The following is an 18,186-nucleotide window of genomic DNA, read 5'->3' on the forward strand; positions in this document are numbered from 1 at the left end:
AAACTTGTATTAACCAATCAACGCATCTCCTAAACTTTTTTATCTTTTCCAAAAAAATTAACAAGATATAATCATAAGAAAATTTTTGAAAAATATTTTTTTAAAATAATTCCGAAAAGTACTTTCTGAAATTACTCCGCAAGAATTATTTAAAAATTATTTTTCAAAATTCTACCGAAGAGTACTTTCAAAATGTTTTTGGAAGATAAATTTTGGAATGAGAACACGGAATCAAGAATTTGGTGACGTATTTTATTTGAAAAAAAAAATAATAGATTGAGACAAAATTAAGGCAAAATTTACATATTGAAAAAAATATAGAAAACTATTAGATAGGATTGATAGTTCTACCAGAATAAGTTGTGAGGAATAGGGTTTGTAGTTTATAGATAAATGGATATATATGGTAATAAAAGTTAAAATGAGGAAAAGGTTGCATATATTAGAAATTCAGGGGCGTTCAAATAGAAAAAACTTAGTTTGTCATATCTCGGGTGTTTCAGGCCTACGAAAATGCCCCTATATACGGCCCAATATCTACTTTTGGCAATAAATTGAACTAAGGAAATATCTTTTTACATCTCATATAATTTTTTTCTCCATCCCAATAGTTTTCTTTTGTACACAAGTCTCTACTTTGACTTTCCTGTTTATGAAAAGAAATAGTTTTGTGCACTTGAGAAATGATTTTATTTTTCACGAAAAAGGTTTTTAACTTACAATTAAGAAAGTCACTTTTTCATTAAAATAACTTTCAGATATTATTATTCAGAAGATTTTTTTTTTTGGAGTTACACAATTTATAATTTATTTTCTACGTAAAAAAAAATTAATCATGAAATTTAAAAATTACTTATAAATTTCATAATTCATCTGTTATTGGTTGAAAACTGGAAGAACTTCCATGAAAATACATTAAAATATATTTCTCTTTTAAGCGGAGAAATTACGAGAGATAGGACCAAAAGAATATACGGAAGGTAAAAAAAAAGGTTTAATAACATGATATATCAAAGATTAAAAGTATATTTTTGTCTTTTAGACATTTTCATGCAAGAAGAAATATCCTTAAACTAAATAATAAGGTGATTAGATTTTTAGGAATGAAAAAGAAAATTGTATTTGGGATATAAAATATGTGGTAAATATTAAATAAATATATTTAATTATTCGTTTGTTAATAAGATCAATACGTTTAAGTATTTTATTTTAAAATTAATTAATAAATAAAACCATTTGGGAAAATAATATTTTTTTAAAATTTAACTTTATATAGTTATATATTTTTATTTAGATTTGTGAAATTGAAATTATTTTTAAATTTTTTTTAAAAAAAATTATATTTTAGTGTAATTCATTTAAATTAGCTGTCTAGAATAATTAATTTTATTTGTATTAATATTTTAACGAATAATTTGATTTGAGTTGTATTTTAAAATTATTATTTTTATCTAAATTTATATTTACAAAAATAAATGATTTTATTTTAATTTTTTAATAAAATAAAATCTAAAAAAAATCTAAAAACATTCTTGCAAATATAAAAAAAATTATAAATATTTTTTCGGACATCCAAAACAGAAGTTCTGTGCTTTGAAATCCATTGTGGTGTTACCCTCTGAAGTTCACCATCTCCATCACTTTCACAAGCCAATTTGCATCGATGCTTCTCCGAGTGAAAACAGAAATGTTGCAAATAAGGTTACAGGAGAGGGTTCTTGTGCTGGTGTGGAGATCAAGAAGATATTTGACACTGTTTCGGCTCTGAAATTTTCTTATCTTCAGCTTCAGCAAGCGAAGGAGTAGATGCAGAACTTGAGAAGCTTTTCAAGTTCAAGCATGCATACAAGGAATACCATGTTCTCAGGCATTAGGTGGAAAGCGAAAGAGGTGTTGGGCCTTAAGAGTGGTTGGTGAAACTTGAAACCAGAGTGTTGGTGTAACTCAAACCTTTTGAACATTTTTAATGTACTCCTTACTTTTTTTTTTTTTTTTTTAAAAATCCTTCTGATTACTAAATTTTGATAACTTTCTCTTACAATTTTAGTTGTTATTTTCTAAATGGTTTTTTATTTTTTATTTTTTTTCTTATCCTCAATATTTAAAAATCACTTAGAAGATAACACATTATGTTATAAGAGAAAATTATCAAAATTTAATAGTCAAAATTTCATTATTTTTTTTAAGAGAAAAAAATTAGATTCCTATGCTTCAAAACTTTGTTACTAAATCCTTAAAACTTGTTAGATACAAAAGACCTAATTTAACATTCTCAGATAATAATATATGGTCCTAAATTATTTTACAGTTTATAATCGGAAGGGCATAGTTAAACAGAGTTTATAAATTTAGGGACACAGTTACAACTTTTTAAAGTATCTATTTAATAATTTTCAAATAGTTAAGAGGTTTACACATTAATTTAAATTTTATTCTAGGTTAAAATATAAATTTAGTTTTCTTAATCTGAAATTTGGGTTTTAATTTATGTTCTGAATTTTAAAAATTTAACTTACTCTCTTAAAGTGTCTATTTAAGATCAAAATGACTTTCATTTATTTTTTTGACATTAACAGTGTTGTTTTTGATTGATGTGTAAACATTTTCCTAAAAAAACATAGACATTAACATACAATAATAAAAATAAAAATAAAAATAAAAATAAGGAAATAGCAAATAAAAGTTGGCAACTTTAATTCTAAAACACAGAGAATGTTTTAAATGATACTCAGTTTTACTTTAGCTTAGATTTTTTTTTTTCATAATAGAATTTTTTTATATTTGTATAAGTTTTCATGACAGTTTTTTATTTGATTTTTCTTCCCATTTTCAGAGTTGTATAAGATTTTGCGAAAATTTTCCAACTGTTCTACATGAATTTGATTGGGTCTAATATTTTATTTAATTTAATAAAATTTTCATGATGACAAATGATGAATGTTGTTTGGAGAAGTCGTTGGATAAATATCAAAATACATAATAATATAAAACATGAATTAAAAAAAAAAAAACAATTGTTCAACAGTTGTTTATGGATAAAAAGGCAAATTATGTAATGATTCCTAAAGCCAGGAATTAGGGAATAAATGAAATCAGCATTGGCCAGTGTTTGCTAAATTCATGATTACATGTTTAATGTTGAATGCATGCATAGTCCAAACAAAGCGTGGAGAACCTGATTATGACTTTCAATCCTTCAACTACCAACAAAATGTTCGTAATCACAACACTATTTACTCTTCTTTAATTTTAATTTTAATATTAAATTATTAGACCCAAAGATAGTACAATATTATCTCAACATAAACATGTATTTAACTCTTACCGATTAAAAAATAAACTGGAAAATTATGTAAGGTTTCCAAAATTAGAATATAATGTAAATAAATTCATGTTAAAAAGTGTTAATCACTTTTAAAATAATTAGATGTGAAATTGATGAAACGAAAAAGAGAAATCGAATGTTATGAAATGGTGATAGTAGGGATTTAAAATGATAATTAATTAATGAAAGTAAAAAAATTCAAAACAAAAAAAAATTCAAAAGTAGTGATGGACGGTAATCATGTTGCTTTTAGGATATTTAAAGTGACTTCAACCTACATGCTACCCCCACAAAGTAGAGGCCTATGCTCCATAAGCTTTTAGCATGCAACTTTTTAACATTATATTATTAACACATTGATGTCATTTAACTTAGTAAAATCTACAATAAATTACACCTTAGTGGATCACAGTAAAAACTTAGTTAGATATTGTTACAAAATTTCAGTTTTATGAATAAATAACTATTTTCATGTTTAAACTTAAATTCTAAACTTTTAGTCCTCAAATATATAAATAGATAAAAAATCATCTAAACTCAGTATATTTATATGTATAGGTGACAGACAATAGTCCTAGATTATTATAAATCGAGATTAAGAATAATTTTGATAGTGTATCATACTCTAAAATGAAAAATATCTTAAATGTAATTATTTGATTTTGAATATGCGAATATTTTTGAAAAATATATCGTTATTGAAACATGATTTGAACTCACGTTTAAAAGATTGACAACACTCTTAATCCAAAATTTGAAAATAACATGAATATAAGTATCATGTTTAAATAATGTTTAACTTTTTGAATTTTACTTAATATGAGACTTATATTTACACTTGGATTTCCAACTTAAGCTGCATTGATTTCTTCATGATAAGTGAAATCCATTCAGAAATGAGCTGTTAGATTGATGATTAATTCTTAAACAATGAGCTGTTTTCTTTTTTATCCTTTTGTAAATTTCTATGCAGAATTTAAGATTCCAAATATCTTTTGGCATCACCTTTGCATAAAACGAATAAAGTTTAGGAAAGGTTTGTTGTGGGCAGAATCTACTTGTTTTACCATGGATTTTGTAACTGAGATGAACGTTTAGTAGATACGAAGAAAGAAAAAAAAAAAAGCAAAAGCTAAATGGTGTTGTAATCTACAGACTGTGCATGTTTGCTGGAAGAAATGATGAGAAAAAGTAACTCGGTGGACATACCTGGTCCCCTTGCTTTTATTTTGGAACTTTTCTTATGCACACTGTACCACCAACTTTATTTTTTTTCCTATTATAAACCATGTTTTCTGCTTCTCTACTCTTTCATTTCTCATCAAGTTAAACAATTCTGAGGTTTAAAGAAACACTGAGAGAGTAAGAGAGAAGAGAGAAGGGTTGTTGTTGCATATCCTTGATGGGTAATAACAGGTTCAGATTGTCTGATATGATGCCAAATGCATGGTTCTATAAGCTCAAAGATATGAGCAAATCAAGGAAGAAAAATGGCACTCATGTTATGAAGAACAAAGTTACCTCACCAACAACCTCCCAAAGGTCACAACAACCAAGATACTCTCATTGTTTCTCCATTGAACCAAACATAGCTGGTAAGTTATACAACTCTCCTATTTACACTAAGCACTCAGACAACATATTCATTGATTCACCAAGAAGATCATCTAAAAGAAGAACCAAGAGAAAAACCATTTACAAGCCTTCTCCCACAGTTGTCTCTTCACCAGTCATAGAAAGTTTTAGTTTTAGTTCTCGTTCCACAAATTGGATTAAGCCAAATCCACCTCAGTCTTCTTCTGACTACTATCTCTCCTCCTCTGATACTTCTTATGAATCAAACTTCCATGAATATGTTTCATCTGAGTCTGAGTGTGACAAGTTCACTATTCCTGACCTGCTTAATGGAGTAGCCTCTGAATGCAGTTGCAGAGTCAGCTCTTCCACCAATGACATCATCATTGACATGAAAAATGAACCATTCACTGCAAATTCTGAAAACCTTGATGGGTTTGACACAATTTCACAATTAGGCCTTCCTCCGATATTGACAAAGCCAGTGAAGTTTGATGATAAGGTCATTGAAGCCATTGAGCTGAGAAGATCAGCTAAATTTGATGAGGTAAATTCTCATCAATCTCAAGCTGTTAAAGTTAGCAAAGAGGAAAGCAGTAGAAGTAAGAGAGACAGAAAAACCAGTCCAGTATCTAGAATTTCCTCTGCTAGTTCTACTGGTATAAGACTTAGAGTCAATTCTCCAAAACTGGCAAGCAAGAAAGTTCAAGCCTATGCAAGAAGGAGTGTTTCATCCAAAGCAGGTAAGACCTCAGTGGATACAGGATTTCCAGAGGGATTTGCAGTTGTTAAGTCCTCACTTGATCCACAAAGAGACTTCAGGGAATCGATGGTGGAGATGATAGTGGAGAACAATATCCGAGCATCAAAAGATTTGGAGAACTTGCTTGCATGCTATCTTTCACTGAATTCAAGGGAATACCATGATCTCATTGTCAAAGCATTTGAGCAAATTTGGTATGACATGGCTCTACTTGGAATGTAAAGATTTTAGAATTATCCAATGCATGTGTATAGTCTTGTAAGTAACACTTCTCTGGACCAACTTTTGTTCTCAACTCTCATATAATGCTGTAACAATCTTTCACAAATTAAAAAAAATAAAGTAGTTGCCAAAGGAATCTGAGTTCAAGAGTGAGCTATATCAGCTCAATTCAGAACTAGTTTATGGATGAATTGTGATTGATAGCATCATAAAAGCACCAGTATGTGATGTGATCCATTCTCTACCGAGCAACAATCTGCTAACAAAAATAAATAAATCAATATACTTAACTAGAGATTTGTGAATGTTTGGTATCAAATGATGAGATTTATTACCAGTGTTGCTGTAAGAACGCAACACCAGAAAAAAAACATCAAACATATTGCTTCTTTTATAGTAACTTACTAGCCATCCTCAAAGGTATGAAACTTTGAATAGTACATCATTACTAGCCCTTGGCCAACTAAAAACACTATGCTAGATTGGTAGTTTGGTACCAGTAGCCATAACTCTCTTCTAGTCCACCCTAGTAGACTCAAATATTTACCACAAATACATGTGCAAGTATAGGTAGTTCCTAAAAAAAAGTAACTGATCAAAACTTTTACCATATTGGGAGAACTGAATCGGTCCCATTAATTCATTACAAATTCTTTAGCTCCTCTTTCTGTTTGGTCTGACAGAACACTATATTGTAAATTTCTTCATCTCGTGGTTCAATTTTTGGACTGCATAGGCTTAACTATATTGTGAAATAGTTGGAATAAATATGTGGGCAAGAAGATAACATGTTGATGACATTGTTTGTGGTGGGGAACAGAGAATAAAGATGAATCTGCTGCATTTACATTTATCTATGAATCTACTATTCATCTGTCACGTATTGATGGATAATGACTTTATACATGAAAACAATAACAATTATTAGTTACTTTATACACGATAGAAGTCTCATTCACTAACTAAATGAATCACAAACAATCTTAAAGAACTTCAGAACCAATATTTACAGCGGTGAAACACTGTCTTATGAACCGCTGAAGTATTCGTTTCCAACACCGACACTCCTTTGATATCCATATGTAACATTGACACATGAAGGATGTTGTTCTTATATACACACATGCCGACACTTAGGATAAGAAAAAGTGTAGTTTAGATAAAACTTTTTCAACTGTTTCAATGACAGAAGCATAATCATATTATGAATTACGTTTTGCATTAGTACTACTGATAATGTTTGTCATGAAAATCAGAGCCAATGGAGAAGAATCAAACATGTAAAAACTGTAAAAAAAAAGGAAGAAAAGTTAATGCAGAAGATGATGAGGACCACAAAAATGATGAGAACACAGGCTGTAGTAGAAATAATAATCAAAGGTGTGGGAGGACCACATTAGAGTGAGCAAAAAAGTCCACTTAGCCAACTAGACAGTATGTTATAAGGTGAAAAATGTGCCATAATTGCACATTTCATCACTGTCTTTAATTTACTTTTCTTTGCTAAAAGTTGATCAGTCTCTTTACACACACCCTAATGTTTGAGGTCATGTTTCTTTCAAAAATCCAGTAGAGACAGAAAGTTTGGATTTTAGATGGCCTCGAATTTTAATGTTGTGGGACAAGTTCATGACTAGTCAACATAGAAAAAGTTGCATTCAACCCCAACCTCAAATACAAATTTTGTTCACTTCCTAGCCTACTCCAACATGTCTTCAACACACATTCAACTCAAATTATTAAACTTCATCAACAAGGGATTTGTGTGTCATAATTTTAGTTTAACATGAATATCAATTATAGCCTAAATAGTATGTTGTTGCATGTAGCAAATGAGGCATTCCACACCTTTCATTATAAGGATTCACTAGTGAAAATGGGTCCCTTGTTATAAATCTCATTTTACTATTAGTGAATTCTTGGAGTAGATCAAAAGGATCAAAGTTTTATGCTATTTCTTGGATTGAGTTACCAAATGATGAATTGATATGCTTTATGGTGTTGTTGTCTTTGAAAATAGCTTAATACTTGCTTCTTCTTTAACCAAACAGTATTCTACATAATAAAGCTATTTACAAATGATTAAGTAGAAAAAAAATAATAAAAAACAAAAACAATTTAGTTGTTAAAATTAATTTATATTGAAGATAAAGTTAATTTCAGAAAATTGATATTCTTTTTTTAAAACTAACTTTAAATTTGTATTTTTTTCATTTATCTTCATTTTTTATAATGTTTTCCATTAAAAAATTGTCTTTTATCTGTTTTGATAAGTATTAAACACATAATCCCTATTACATTTTGTTGACAGAACATTATTAGGATACCTTTTTTTTCAATTTTCAATTGACATATCTTTATTATTAATATTTTTTTCCTTTCTTTTATTACTTCATTTATACTCTCTTTTTAAAACAGAGAGTACAGTAAGAATAAAATATAATTTTAATGCCTATTAATAAAAAATTTATAATAATAAATGTTATCAAATGTTTATTAAACATGTTTAAATGAAAATTAAAAAAAAAAAAAAGACTAAGTTTCCTTCCTATGAAATAGTAGTGGCAAATTGTTTCCTGGTGTTTTGATAGGTGAAAATGAGTTGCATTGTAATCTAAAGTCTATAAATAGCTATTCGTATATTGGTTAAGATTCAATCATACACTAAAGTCAATAAATAACTAATTGTATACTGTTTAAGATTCAATCATACTCTGAGTAAAGTTTACATGTGAAATTAGTAATTAGGCAAATAAGTTAATTACACAATCATGTCATGTAATTAGCACCTTATTTGAGAGTAATTATGTCTTATGTTTGCACATGAATCATGATGGCTAATTTGTTATTTGTTTTGCCTTGGGAAATTTTCTTGATTGTTTGTTTATAATTAGAGACATCTTTTTACGGTTTACGATGCGTTTGAAATCTATTATTTTTGTTGTTTCTTTCAAACTATTTTTAAATGAATATTTATTATTATTATTTTTTAAATTATAAGAACCATATAAATGTTATGTTAGTCGTATATGATGTCCCTGAATTTTTCCATAATTTTATAATCCCGTTTTTTTTTTCATGGTAAAATATGATTTGAACTTTCTAAATCCTTTATTAAATTTGATAAAGTGTATATGGCGAGTAAACCTTAAATTAGTACCTTAGAATTTTTGCCAGTGGTTAAATATTTATTTTCGAATTTTGAAAGTGAAAATTCTTTTATACGATGTTGAAAAAAAAAATACAAAGGTGTCATTCTTCTAGAACCATTTTTTTTCACCTCTAAATAAAAGATCGATTTCCATATATTTTTCAAAAAAAAAATAAATGAAAATTAAATTATTTTAAGAAATGTGATTTTTTTTTTGTTTTTTCTTTCTTGAATTATTCTTGACAATCCTCCATAAAGTGAGTGATTTTATTAAGAAATGTGATTGTCCTTATCTTAGGTATGTCAACCAAATATAATTTCTTATACGAAGGTATATTAAGAAATTATTACACAACTCATTCATAAAGTGAGTGATTTTTATAATACAAAACAATTAACAAATATTTTATATTCATGTATATATATTATTTACAAGTAAGTTATATTAACAAATTCTTAATTTAACTTTTTCAAATTACCATATTTTGTAGATGTTTGTACCCATGGAACATATATTCCAACACAATCCATATCATTTACTCTTATCCATGACAGAATTTATCCATTTTTTGCTATTTGATTTGAAAGCTGAAGACAAAGTCACTTTCAAATTTTTTTGTCTCTCAAGTTTTTTCCCTTTGTACTTGAAGAGTTGACATCGAAAGCAGCAGATGCTGGATTTGAAAATTTGTTTGTAACCTGATAAGGAGTCACAAATCCAATATTTTCCACAGCTCCAACTGTCTTGAATCTTCTTTTGTTTATCTCTTCAACCAATGATATATGCAGTAGCTGGCTTCTGGTATCAATTAATGACTTGTTCCTAGTTAGTCTGCGATTGTCTATCATCCTGTTACTTTTGCCACTACAAGCTGTTTGTGGTCCTGCCACAATTTTGTGGTCTTCATTAGGGGAAAATCTAGTACACATGTGACTCTTTATCATGAGCTCTTTCTCTTTTCTTGTAGAACTCTTATAATGTTCCTCATCCTCATCCATTGAACACAAGTTTGAGTTGGAACATGTTCCATGCAAAGAGCATATTGAACTTCCATCATCAACTACATCACCTGCAAAAAATACTACATCAAGGTTCCCTTTTCAATTATTTGAAAGATCTCATAACACCAAGCCTACACAATCTTGCCTATGCTCCTTCCAAATGTGAAGTTACTAACAAGTCATTGCTACTTAAGTCCACAAAGGTAGTAATGTTAGGAATTGAAGTAGTATATAAGAAAAACAAGATCCATAAATGTTAACGTTAAGAAGTGAACTTTAAGTCTAACTTAACCTTATAACCGGCTTATAAGATCAGGTTTGCTTTCACTTATATACTGTAAATTGGCCTCATCTATGGTCAATATAGGACTTCTAAACATTAAGTTGTCAGGTTTCTTATATGGGTAACTCATATCTCAAACATGGTCAATCTCTCCGGTTTAGGGTTAAAAATTCAAGTATGAGTTGGAAGTTTCATATTAAATAGTTGAGTGGTATATAAGAAAACACAAGACCCATTAACAATGAGCTTCAAGGTTTTATGTTAGAAGTGGTGTTAGATCTCTTATATAAACAACTTATAACTACAAGTAAAGAAAAAAAAAGAAAACTCTGGTTTTCATTCTTTCTTACAATATCATTCAAGTACACTCGATCAATATTGAATCACAAATGAATTTTGCACTACATTGAACTCCAAATCATGTTAGATTTGTAGGTCCTTTTTAATTATATGATGCTCAAATTGATTATTTGTATTCAATGAGTGACTTCCTATTCACACTTGCACACTTCACAAGTAGCTATTAGGGACAATGGAGACATACCATGGAGCCAATGATATCCATTCAATAAGTCATCAACTCTGCTGGCTGAGCCTAGTGTTGATTCTAGGGATGATGAACAAGAAGAAATAGAGCGGAAAAGACGATGAGGATCTTCATTGTCCTTGTCATCATTATAACTGAATGTATGGCAGGTATCTGGACAGTTACTATTCCTCCAATTCGGAAGCAGCACAGATATCTCTCCTTCAATCATACGTGCAATATCAGAAGGCTTCAAATCTGTGATTTCCAACTCTTTCACCATCTCTATTGCAACATCAACAGGGGTGTCTGTGTAAATGTCAAAGGGAAAGTACACATTCCTACAAGAACCTGTGAAGATAGTACAAAATTTTATCATTACTTTAATCAAACGATCAAGTTCAGTTACCAAACAAAAGTAACTGTTAAAGTGAAAGTGCGAAAGTGCTTGCAGACATGTATTTAGACAAGTTCAGAATAAAATTTTCCCTATAACAAATGAAAGAGGACATAAAGAGTCAAGTAAGTAAATATTGATACCATCCTTCTCAGAAATTTTCACTTTGAGAAAGATAGTGCCATCTTCTGGATTCAACTTCCCAGTTATTGACATTTTAGTCATAGGTAAATCATCACTCAGTTGAAGTTTTTCCATTTCGCTGTAATTTAGAAACGGCTTCGGAATTCCAATCTTTGCCATGGATGATTCATCATTAGACAAAAGAAATGGATCATGCAACAATTCTTTTGCCGATGGTCTTTCTGCTGCAGCTATTAGACATTTGCCAATAAACTTTTGTGCTTCTGTGTCTTCAATCCTGAAAAATGCTGCTGGTAGCTTCCCCTGAGCATAAGACAGAAAATTTGCGTATATATAAAAATCCTTCATATCTCTACTGGCATTTTCAAACCTTAAACCACGATCAGAACTTACTGATGTCACTTTTTTGTATATCTGTGCAGGGTTAGTACATTCACTGTATGGATAATCAGATGTAAGCATTTCCAAAACACACATGCCAAATGAGTACACATCAACAAGTTCATTGTATTCTTCCTCATACAATTCTGGTGCCATGAACTCGGGAGTGCCTAGGACAGTGGAAAAAATTCAACACAACAATTGAAGAGTTTCAACAGTCAATATTTTCAACATTTATTGGTAGGAAAAAGATAAATACCTATAACACTGTGAGCTGGTTGGGAACCATGGAGAATTGCTGCTAGACCCAGGTCACCAATTTTCACTTGTCCAAGATGGCCATTGACAAATATATTATCACATTTGAGGTCCCTATGAATTACTGGAGGATCATGTTCATGCAGATAAACAAGACCCTGTAAGATTTGCCGAGCCCAATTCTTTATTGCTCTCAGACCTATGTGCTTATATTTCTTCCTGTATCTGCATAAGTCACAAACTAATCAGTTAAAGTACTTTTTTATAGTGATTTAAAGGTTAGTTCTGCAATCATGCATGGACATTACTCTCTTAGAGTCCCTGAAGTAAACATTTCTGTAATGAAGTTGAAGGTCTTATTGTTGACATCAATCCAAGAGGTGTAGAATCTCATGATGGATTGGTGTTTGAGGGTGCTGAGGAGATGAACCTCTAAATAAAGCCTCTCCAAGTCCTCTGGTTTGCGAAATGCATCATTGAGTTTGACCTGACTCCATGCAACCTCTGTTCCAAGAACCTCATCAATTGCTTTATACACTGTCTTCATTGCCCCCTTTCCTAAGATATCTCCAACCTAATCACATACAAACACCTTTTTTTACATCAAATCATCTCTGTGATGGTATCCAAATTTCCATTATACTTGAGGTAAATAATTAACAGAAATTCTATGCATAGCTCCTTGAAATAGAAACTAGAAATTGTTTACACTGTTGACATGATGATCTCAGCCAACACCACACAGTTTTAGAGCATAACGTCCATCACATCACTGTTTATAAATCTTGCAAATAGCAAAAGAAAATTGAAATACTTCCTTTTACAGGAATTAATGCATATACCAGTCCCACTTTTAAAATTCCAATCCTACATAGTTCCATATATCCATACTTTTTGGTAATTCAATATCTCCTATATCACTCACTACATTTGCAATATGTTTTCACTATTATGATAAATTCAGATGATATTAAAGGAAGTGAGTGATCAATTTTTTTTAAGAAGACATAGCATTCCACAAGCCTATCCCTTTTTTAAGAAATCTACAAACGGATGGTTAATTCTAGATTCATTTTCAATTGTTAATTTTTCTGCCTCAAGTAAAGGATTGGTGCAAAACAAGCCCAGTAATTTAAGCCGGGAATATTTGCTGCAGAAATGAAATTTGTTAGGATGAGACTGCTTTCACTAACACACATTCAAAAACAATCATTTGCATATTGAATTCTCACAAAAATCCTTTCTTAAATGCGACAAATCTGCAGCAAATGGGTAAGCAAACAGATTGCCCAAAAAGTAATAGAATTATAGAAGTTCAACTCCAGAGGATTCTGCTTTGAAAATTGAGACAAAATAATGTCATAAGAAGTAATAAGTTTGACAAATTTATGCGCAGGACCTTAGTTTCTTTTGATACTACTTTCTAATCAGAATTTATAGAGTTTTGTCTATATGAGTTATTTAAATTTTAATGCAAAACTTTTCATACAGATAGGTGAAACTTAAATTCTATTTAGATAAACAATAACAAAAACATCTAAAGTAGAGCATCTAAGTTTTGTCCTGAGATGTCTAATCATTTGGCATTTGATTACCCACGTTATTTTTGAATCAGTTCTTTCCATCAGCTGTCTAAGATTTCTCTAAAATCTAGTAACACAGTATCACAGCTTAGTGAGCTCACCAGACACAAAGAACTAAGATTTCTCCTTTTATACACACAAAAAACTACCTTTTACACATTCAAATAACAAAAAGTTAATCCAATTTCGAACAAGATTAACAAATTTGAAAATGAAAAGCCACAAAATTATATGATTCAGAACTTACCCGAGCATATCTACCATTTGGGTCGGTTTCAATGTAACGAGGCTCAGCTTTGCGATCATCTCTATACCCTTTATTGGAATACATGTTGAATTCTTAACTATACACTCCAACTAAGTAACTAAGCTAGCAATCACCAAAACTTTGAAAGCTTTTGTCTGTGGACAACAACTTGAGTGCAGAGAAAGTTGAAAAGCAAAGAACAAAAACAAACAAAAAAGTAGTTTGTTCTATTCTCCAAGGTAGTTGCAGAATCCTAAATCCGAGGTTTCCCCTCGTGGTAAACGTGGGAGAAGACCCCAAAAAACAGCCAGAAAAGCCTTGAGTGATCAACACACTGCATTATCCTACCCATTTTTACACCAACCGCGCATGTCAATGGATCATAGTCCTTAGCAACCATTTGATTAAGTTTTTCTCGTTCTTTTTGGAAACAGAAAAGTGCAGAGAGAGATAGAGAGAGGGAGTGGAGCTGCAAGATTTGACAAGATAAGACAGGTGAGAAGAAGGGAATAAACGGATAATAATTTTCCTATGAAACTGACATATTCCTGTCACTGCCCTTCGTGTGTCAAAAAAAATTGAAGGCGCACACGGTAGTTGTGGCTTTTGGTAAGGGTCAGTTTAGGCCATTCACAGGGACCATTCAGAAGTGAAAGTGGTTATGAGAAACAGTACACGGAACTTGAAGAATCTATGGCAACACTTTTGTGTAACCATTTGTGGAGGTAAAGAAAGCAAATAGAACTAAACCCAGAAAGGGAAACAGAGGAAGAAAGTTGGGAGAGATAGAAAGACTTGAACTTGGGAACAGCGGAGAAGATTAAGTTATGATATGAGAAAGAGAATTGAGAACAGAGTGTATATCAGGTGGTGGTGGTGAGGGTGGTGATAGTGTGGGCCAGGTGGAGACCCCAGTTTGAGATGAGGTGGCAACGTTTGAGGCTTGGTGATTGTGTCATGTGTTTTGGAATTTGAAGGATGACGAGGTTGACTTTGGGTTGTCTTGTTTCGTGATTCTGCTTTTCGTTTTGTCTTGTTTTGGTGTGGATAATCTTTGATATTTTTCTATGCTTATCCTCATCTTCTACCTTTATTTACCTTGTCTTTGGAAATTTTGGTTTCAGATGTATAGGTCATATTTGGTGCCCATTTCAACTAGACACAGATTTTCATCTAAGGAAAAGTAATAAATCAATAATCAAAAGAGAGAAAAATCAATAATGTATTATATTGTCATGCAAATATCTAAAAGATGTGTATTTGTGGAATTTTTTAAAACAAATCACCCAAAAATACAAAATGAGATATAAATTCAATTTAAATATAAGAAATTAACATCGATCTTAACTAAGAACCTTAATACCTTAACGATGGGTTTATATTTATTTTTTTCTCATATATAGTTATAGTGATCGAGAGATTATGATTCTATATATATATATATATATATATATATATATATATATATATAAAAGATATTAGTCTTATACATATAAGATATATAACACCATTGTAACTTCAGAACTTTAAGACAATAGTGTTATGGATCTTTATTTTTATATAATGTTTAATTTTGTCTATTCTCTAATATAAGACTTTAACTCACACTTGGACTATTCTCAACACTTAATGTGTTTGGTTTAGCATCATATCAACGTGATAATGAATTTTCAACACAAAATCTATGTATATTTGATTTAAAATTAATTTAAAATTAAAAAATTCACTTTAAAGAGAAGCTACAAATATAAGCTTCTCCGTCCATGAAATCAATTCGATCGAAATCAATTTTTCAATACACCTCTAAACATGTAAGACGATAAATTTATAAATCTTCATTTCGATACTGTATTTAATTTTTTTTATTTAATATAAAATTTATACTGATACATAAATTTTCGACGGCGTCCAAATTATATATTTTGAGGATCTATTGGATGGTGGAGTTGTAGTATTTTTTATAGCATAAAGGAAACCACAATCTAAGACGTGTAAGAGCCGGCCAGTTGTTTTCTAAGTGAAAGACAAAGAAAAAGATGATAATGATTAATGGAATAGTTTAGTAGACAAAAATAGTTTTCAACTATTATCTTAATAAGAGTCTATATAGCCTGGATATCTAGATATGCTTTCACAAGGGATTATTTAATCGTTGGTCAAATGAAATACTACTCTATCGTTTTCAAATATCTATTCTGACTTTTCAGACACACATGTCGTATATGAATGTTTAAATTTAAACAAAATTCATTTCATTATTTATACCTATAAACAACACTCTTCTACTTTCACAAGTATTTGATTTATATATAAATATATAAAGGGTTCAATGATTTCGTCATGAAAAGATAATTGTTTCAAAAGGATTTTTACAATTCTCTCGGGTTTCTTTTTGTGTGTAAAATGCTCTAAAATTTTGTTGGGGATGCATGATCTTTAAAATAAAGAAATTAATTAAGCTGCAAATGCTTCAACAAGAGCATTTTTTTTTTTTTGTGTGTGTGAAGAATTTATGAGTTTTTATTTCTTTCTATCAATGTTTTAAAGTAAAATAAACATTTTGTTATTTATTTAAGTATTGGTTAAATTTAATTACACATTTTACCAATTTTTTAATTTATCACCAACTTTTTCTTCGCGGATTTATTTATAAGTTTTTCATTTCTACACATTATTTACACACTTAAATATTTTTGCACATGTTCTTTGATTTTTATATATTTTCATTATTTTGGTAATAAAACGGGGTTGTTTAAAAGTACTTGTGATAAAATGATTCTATTTTATAAGAATACGTGAATACTATCACACTAAATATATTGGTGAAATACGTGAAATTTGAAAAACATGAAAAAATATGCAGGAAACAAACTTTAATTATAAAATTCACAAAATGGTGATACCTGTAATCAAATTATTAAAAATGCAAATATAAGTTTACACTCATGAAAAGTTGAATAACATATAAAGATAAAACTTATAAATATTAATTTTTAAGATTTTATGTTGAAAGTCGTACGAAATCTTTAATATAAGTAACTTCAGAGATAGTCCATCATACCGATCTATTTCAGTAAACAAGAAATCTAACACAATTTTTTTTTTTTTGATTTTCATATAAAGACAAATATAAATTTCCATTTTCTAAAAGTTTTAGTATTTCTTATATTCTCCACAGTAACAAATGTGTTAAACAATCATTTATAAATTTTGTTAGGTCTTTTATATTTAAGCGGATAATCGGTTAAATACTAGTTAATAAATAATAACATATTTATCATTTTAGAAGACCAAACAAAGTTTTAGAAATAAATAAATAAAAATGAACATTTGGAATTATCCTTTAAAATATAGTATTAGTGCAGTGGGGTGGTGGGATTTTTTTTGAACATTCTCAAAGATGATGGGGAAAATGGCTATCATAGTAAATTATTAATGGCTTTGAATAAACTTAGTTACAATTTTCAACAGGTTGCTTTTGGGGGAGTTCACTCAGGAATATGAATGTTTATATATAAGTGGTTTAGGTATGTCTTGTGTAAAATATTATTATTGTAAATTGTTGCTAGATGTTTGGAGTTAAAATTGTTTTTGATGAATGTCCAATAATATTTAAGGTTAAAAATATAAAGTAGATTTTGTCTTTAAAAAAAATAAAAGTTTTTACTATCGTAGTGAGTAAATTATTCTATGATTAAGTACGTTTTTAGTTATTGCGTGAAATTGGAATTTTTCAATCGCTTAAAGTTCATATAAAATTCATTTCATACTTTATTTATGAATGAAGTACGTTATCTAGAACCAATGATATTAAATTTTAGGTGACGTCTAATTGTCATGTTGACGGGATTAAAAGGTAAATGGTCAAAATACATGACTAACATATGTAATTTAAAACATTTTCTTTACTTTGATTCTGGAAAACGTATTACCAAAATATATAGATGAATTTTATATGAACTCCACGATAAGGATGAATTTCAATTAATATAAATTAAATTAATATATCTAAAGCTGTCAAAATAAGTAATTTGGTTTGGATCGGCGTGATCCACCACGGGTTGGTCACTTAGTGAGCCAATCCAACCCGACTTACTTATTAGCAAACAAAAGCTTGGCCTACCACGGGTTGATCGGTTAAACGAGTTGACTCACTGACTCATTTAATTAAAAATAATACAATTTTTTTTCTTTGGTTTCAAAAGAACTAAATTATAATTATAATTAAAATCTAAATAAACTTCAATAGAATCCAAATGCAATCCAAAAGGATGTTAAACTTCAAATACAAACAAAAATCACAAAAATACAAATTACCAATGTATTATC

The 18,186-nt window shown here is 29.7% G+C and overlaps 2 protein-coding genes across 4 annotated transcripts; one reads left to right on the plus strand and one right to left on the minus strand.

The window, feature by feature from the left end:
- The first annotated feature begins 4,645 nt into the window (after window positions 1–4,645).
- LOC114187585 (transcription repressor OFP2-like) lies at window positions 4,646–6,159 on the plus strand. Its single transcript, XM_028075865.1, has one exon. It carries the CDS (start codon window positions 4,728–4,730, stop codon window positions 5,883–5,885), a length of 1,158 nt encoding a protein of 385 aa, XP_027931666.1. The 5' UTR covers window positions 4,646–4,727; the 3' UTR covers window positions 5,886–6,159.
- Window positions 6,160–9,460: 3,301 nt separating this feature from the next.
- LOC114188656 (probable serine/threonine-protein kinase WNK4) lies at window positions 9,461–14,800 on the minus strand. 3 transcript variants are annotated; one of them, XM_028077230.1, is made up of 7 exons: window positions 13,858–14,799; window positions 12,336–12,601; window positions 12,029–12,252; window positions 11,782–11,939; window positions 11,388–11,691; window positions 10,866–11,198; window positions 9,462–10,118 (listed from the first exon to the last, which is right to left on the minus strand). In XM_028077230.1, the coding sequence occupies exons 1-7, from the start codon at window positions 13,939–13,941 to the stop codon at window positions 9,643–9,645; spliced, it is 1,845 nt and encodes a 614-aa protein (XP_027933031.1). In that variant the 5' UTR covers window positions 13,942–14,799; the 3' UTR covers window positions 9,462–9,642. The 3 variants fall into 3 exon arrangements, with proteins under 3 accessions (XP_027933030.1, XP_027933031.1, XP_027933032.1); XM_028077231.1 differs by having other exon boundaries at window positions 9,464–10,106; window positions 13,858–14,797; XM_028077229.1 differs by having other exon boundaries at window positions 9,461–10,106; window positions 11,388–11,939; window positions 13,858–14,800.
- Between the last annotated feature and the right edge of the window lie 3,386 nt (window positions 14,801–18,186).

The sequence above is a fragment of the Vigna unguiculata genome, chromosome 6 (genome assembly GCF_004118075.2).
Source record: "Vigna unguiculata cultivar IT97K-499-35 chromosome 6, ASM411807v1, whole genome shotgun sequence".
Lineage (NCBI taxonomy): Eukaryota > Viridiplantae > Streptophyta > Magnoliopsida > Fabales > Fabaceae > Vigna > Vigna unguiculata.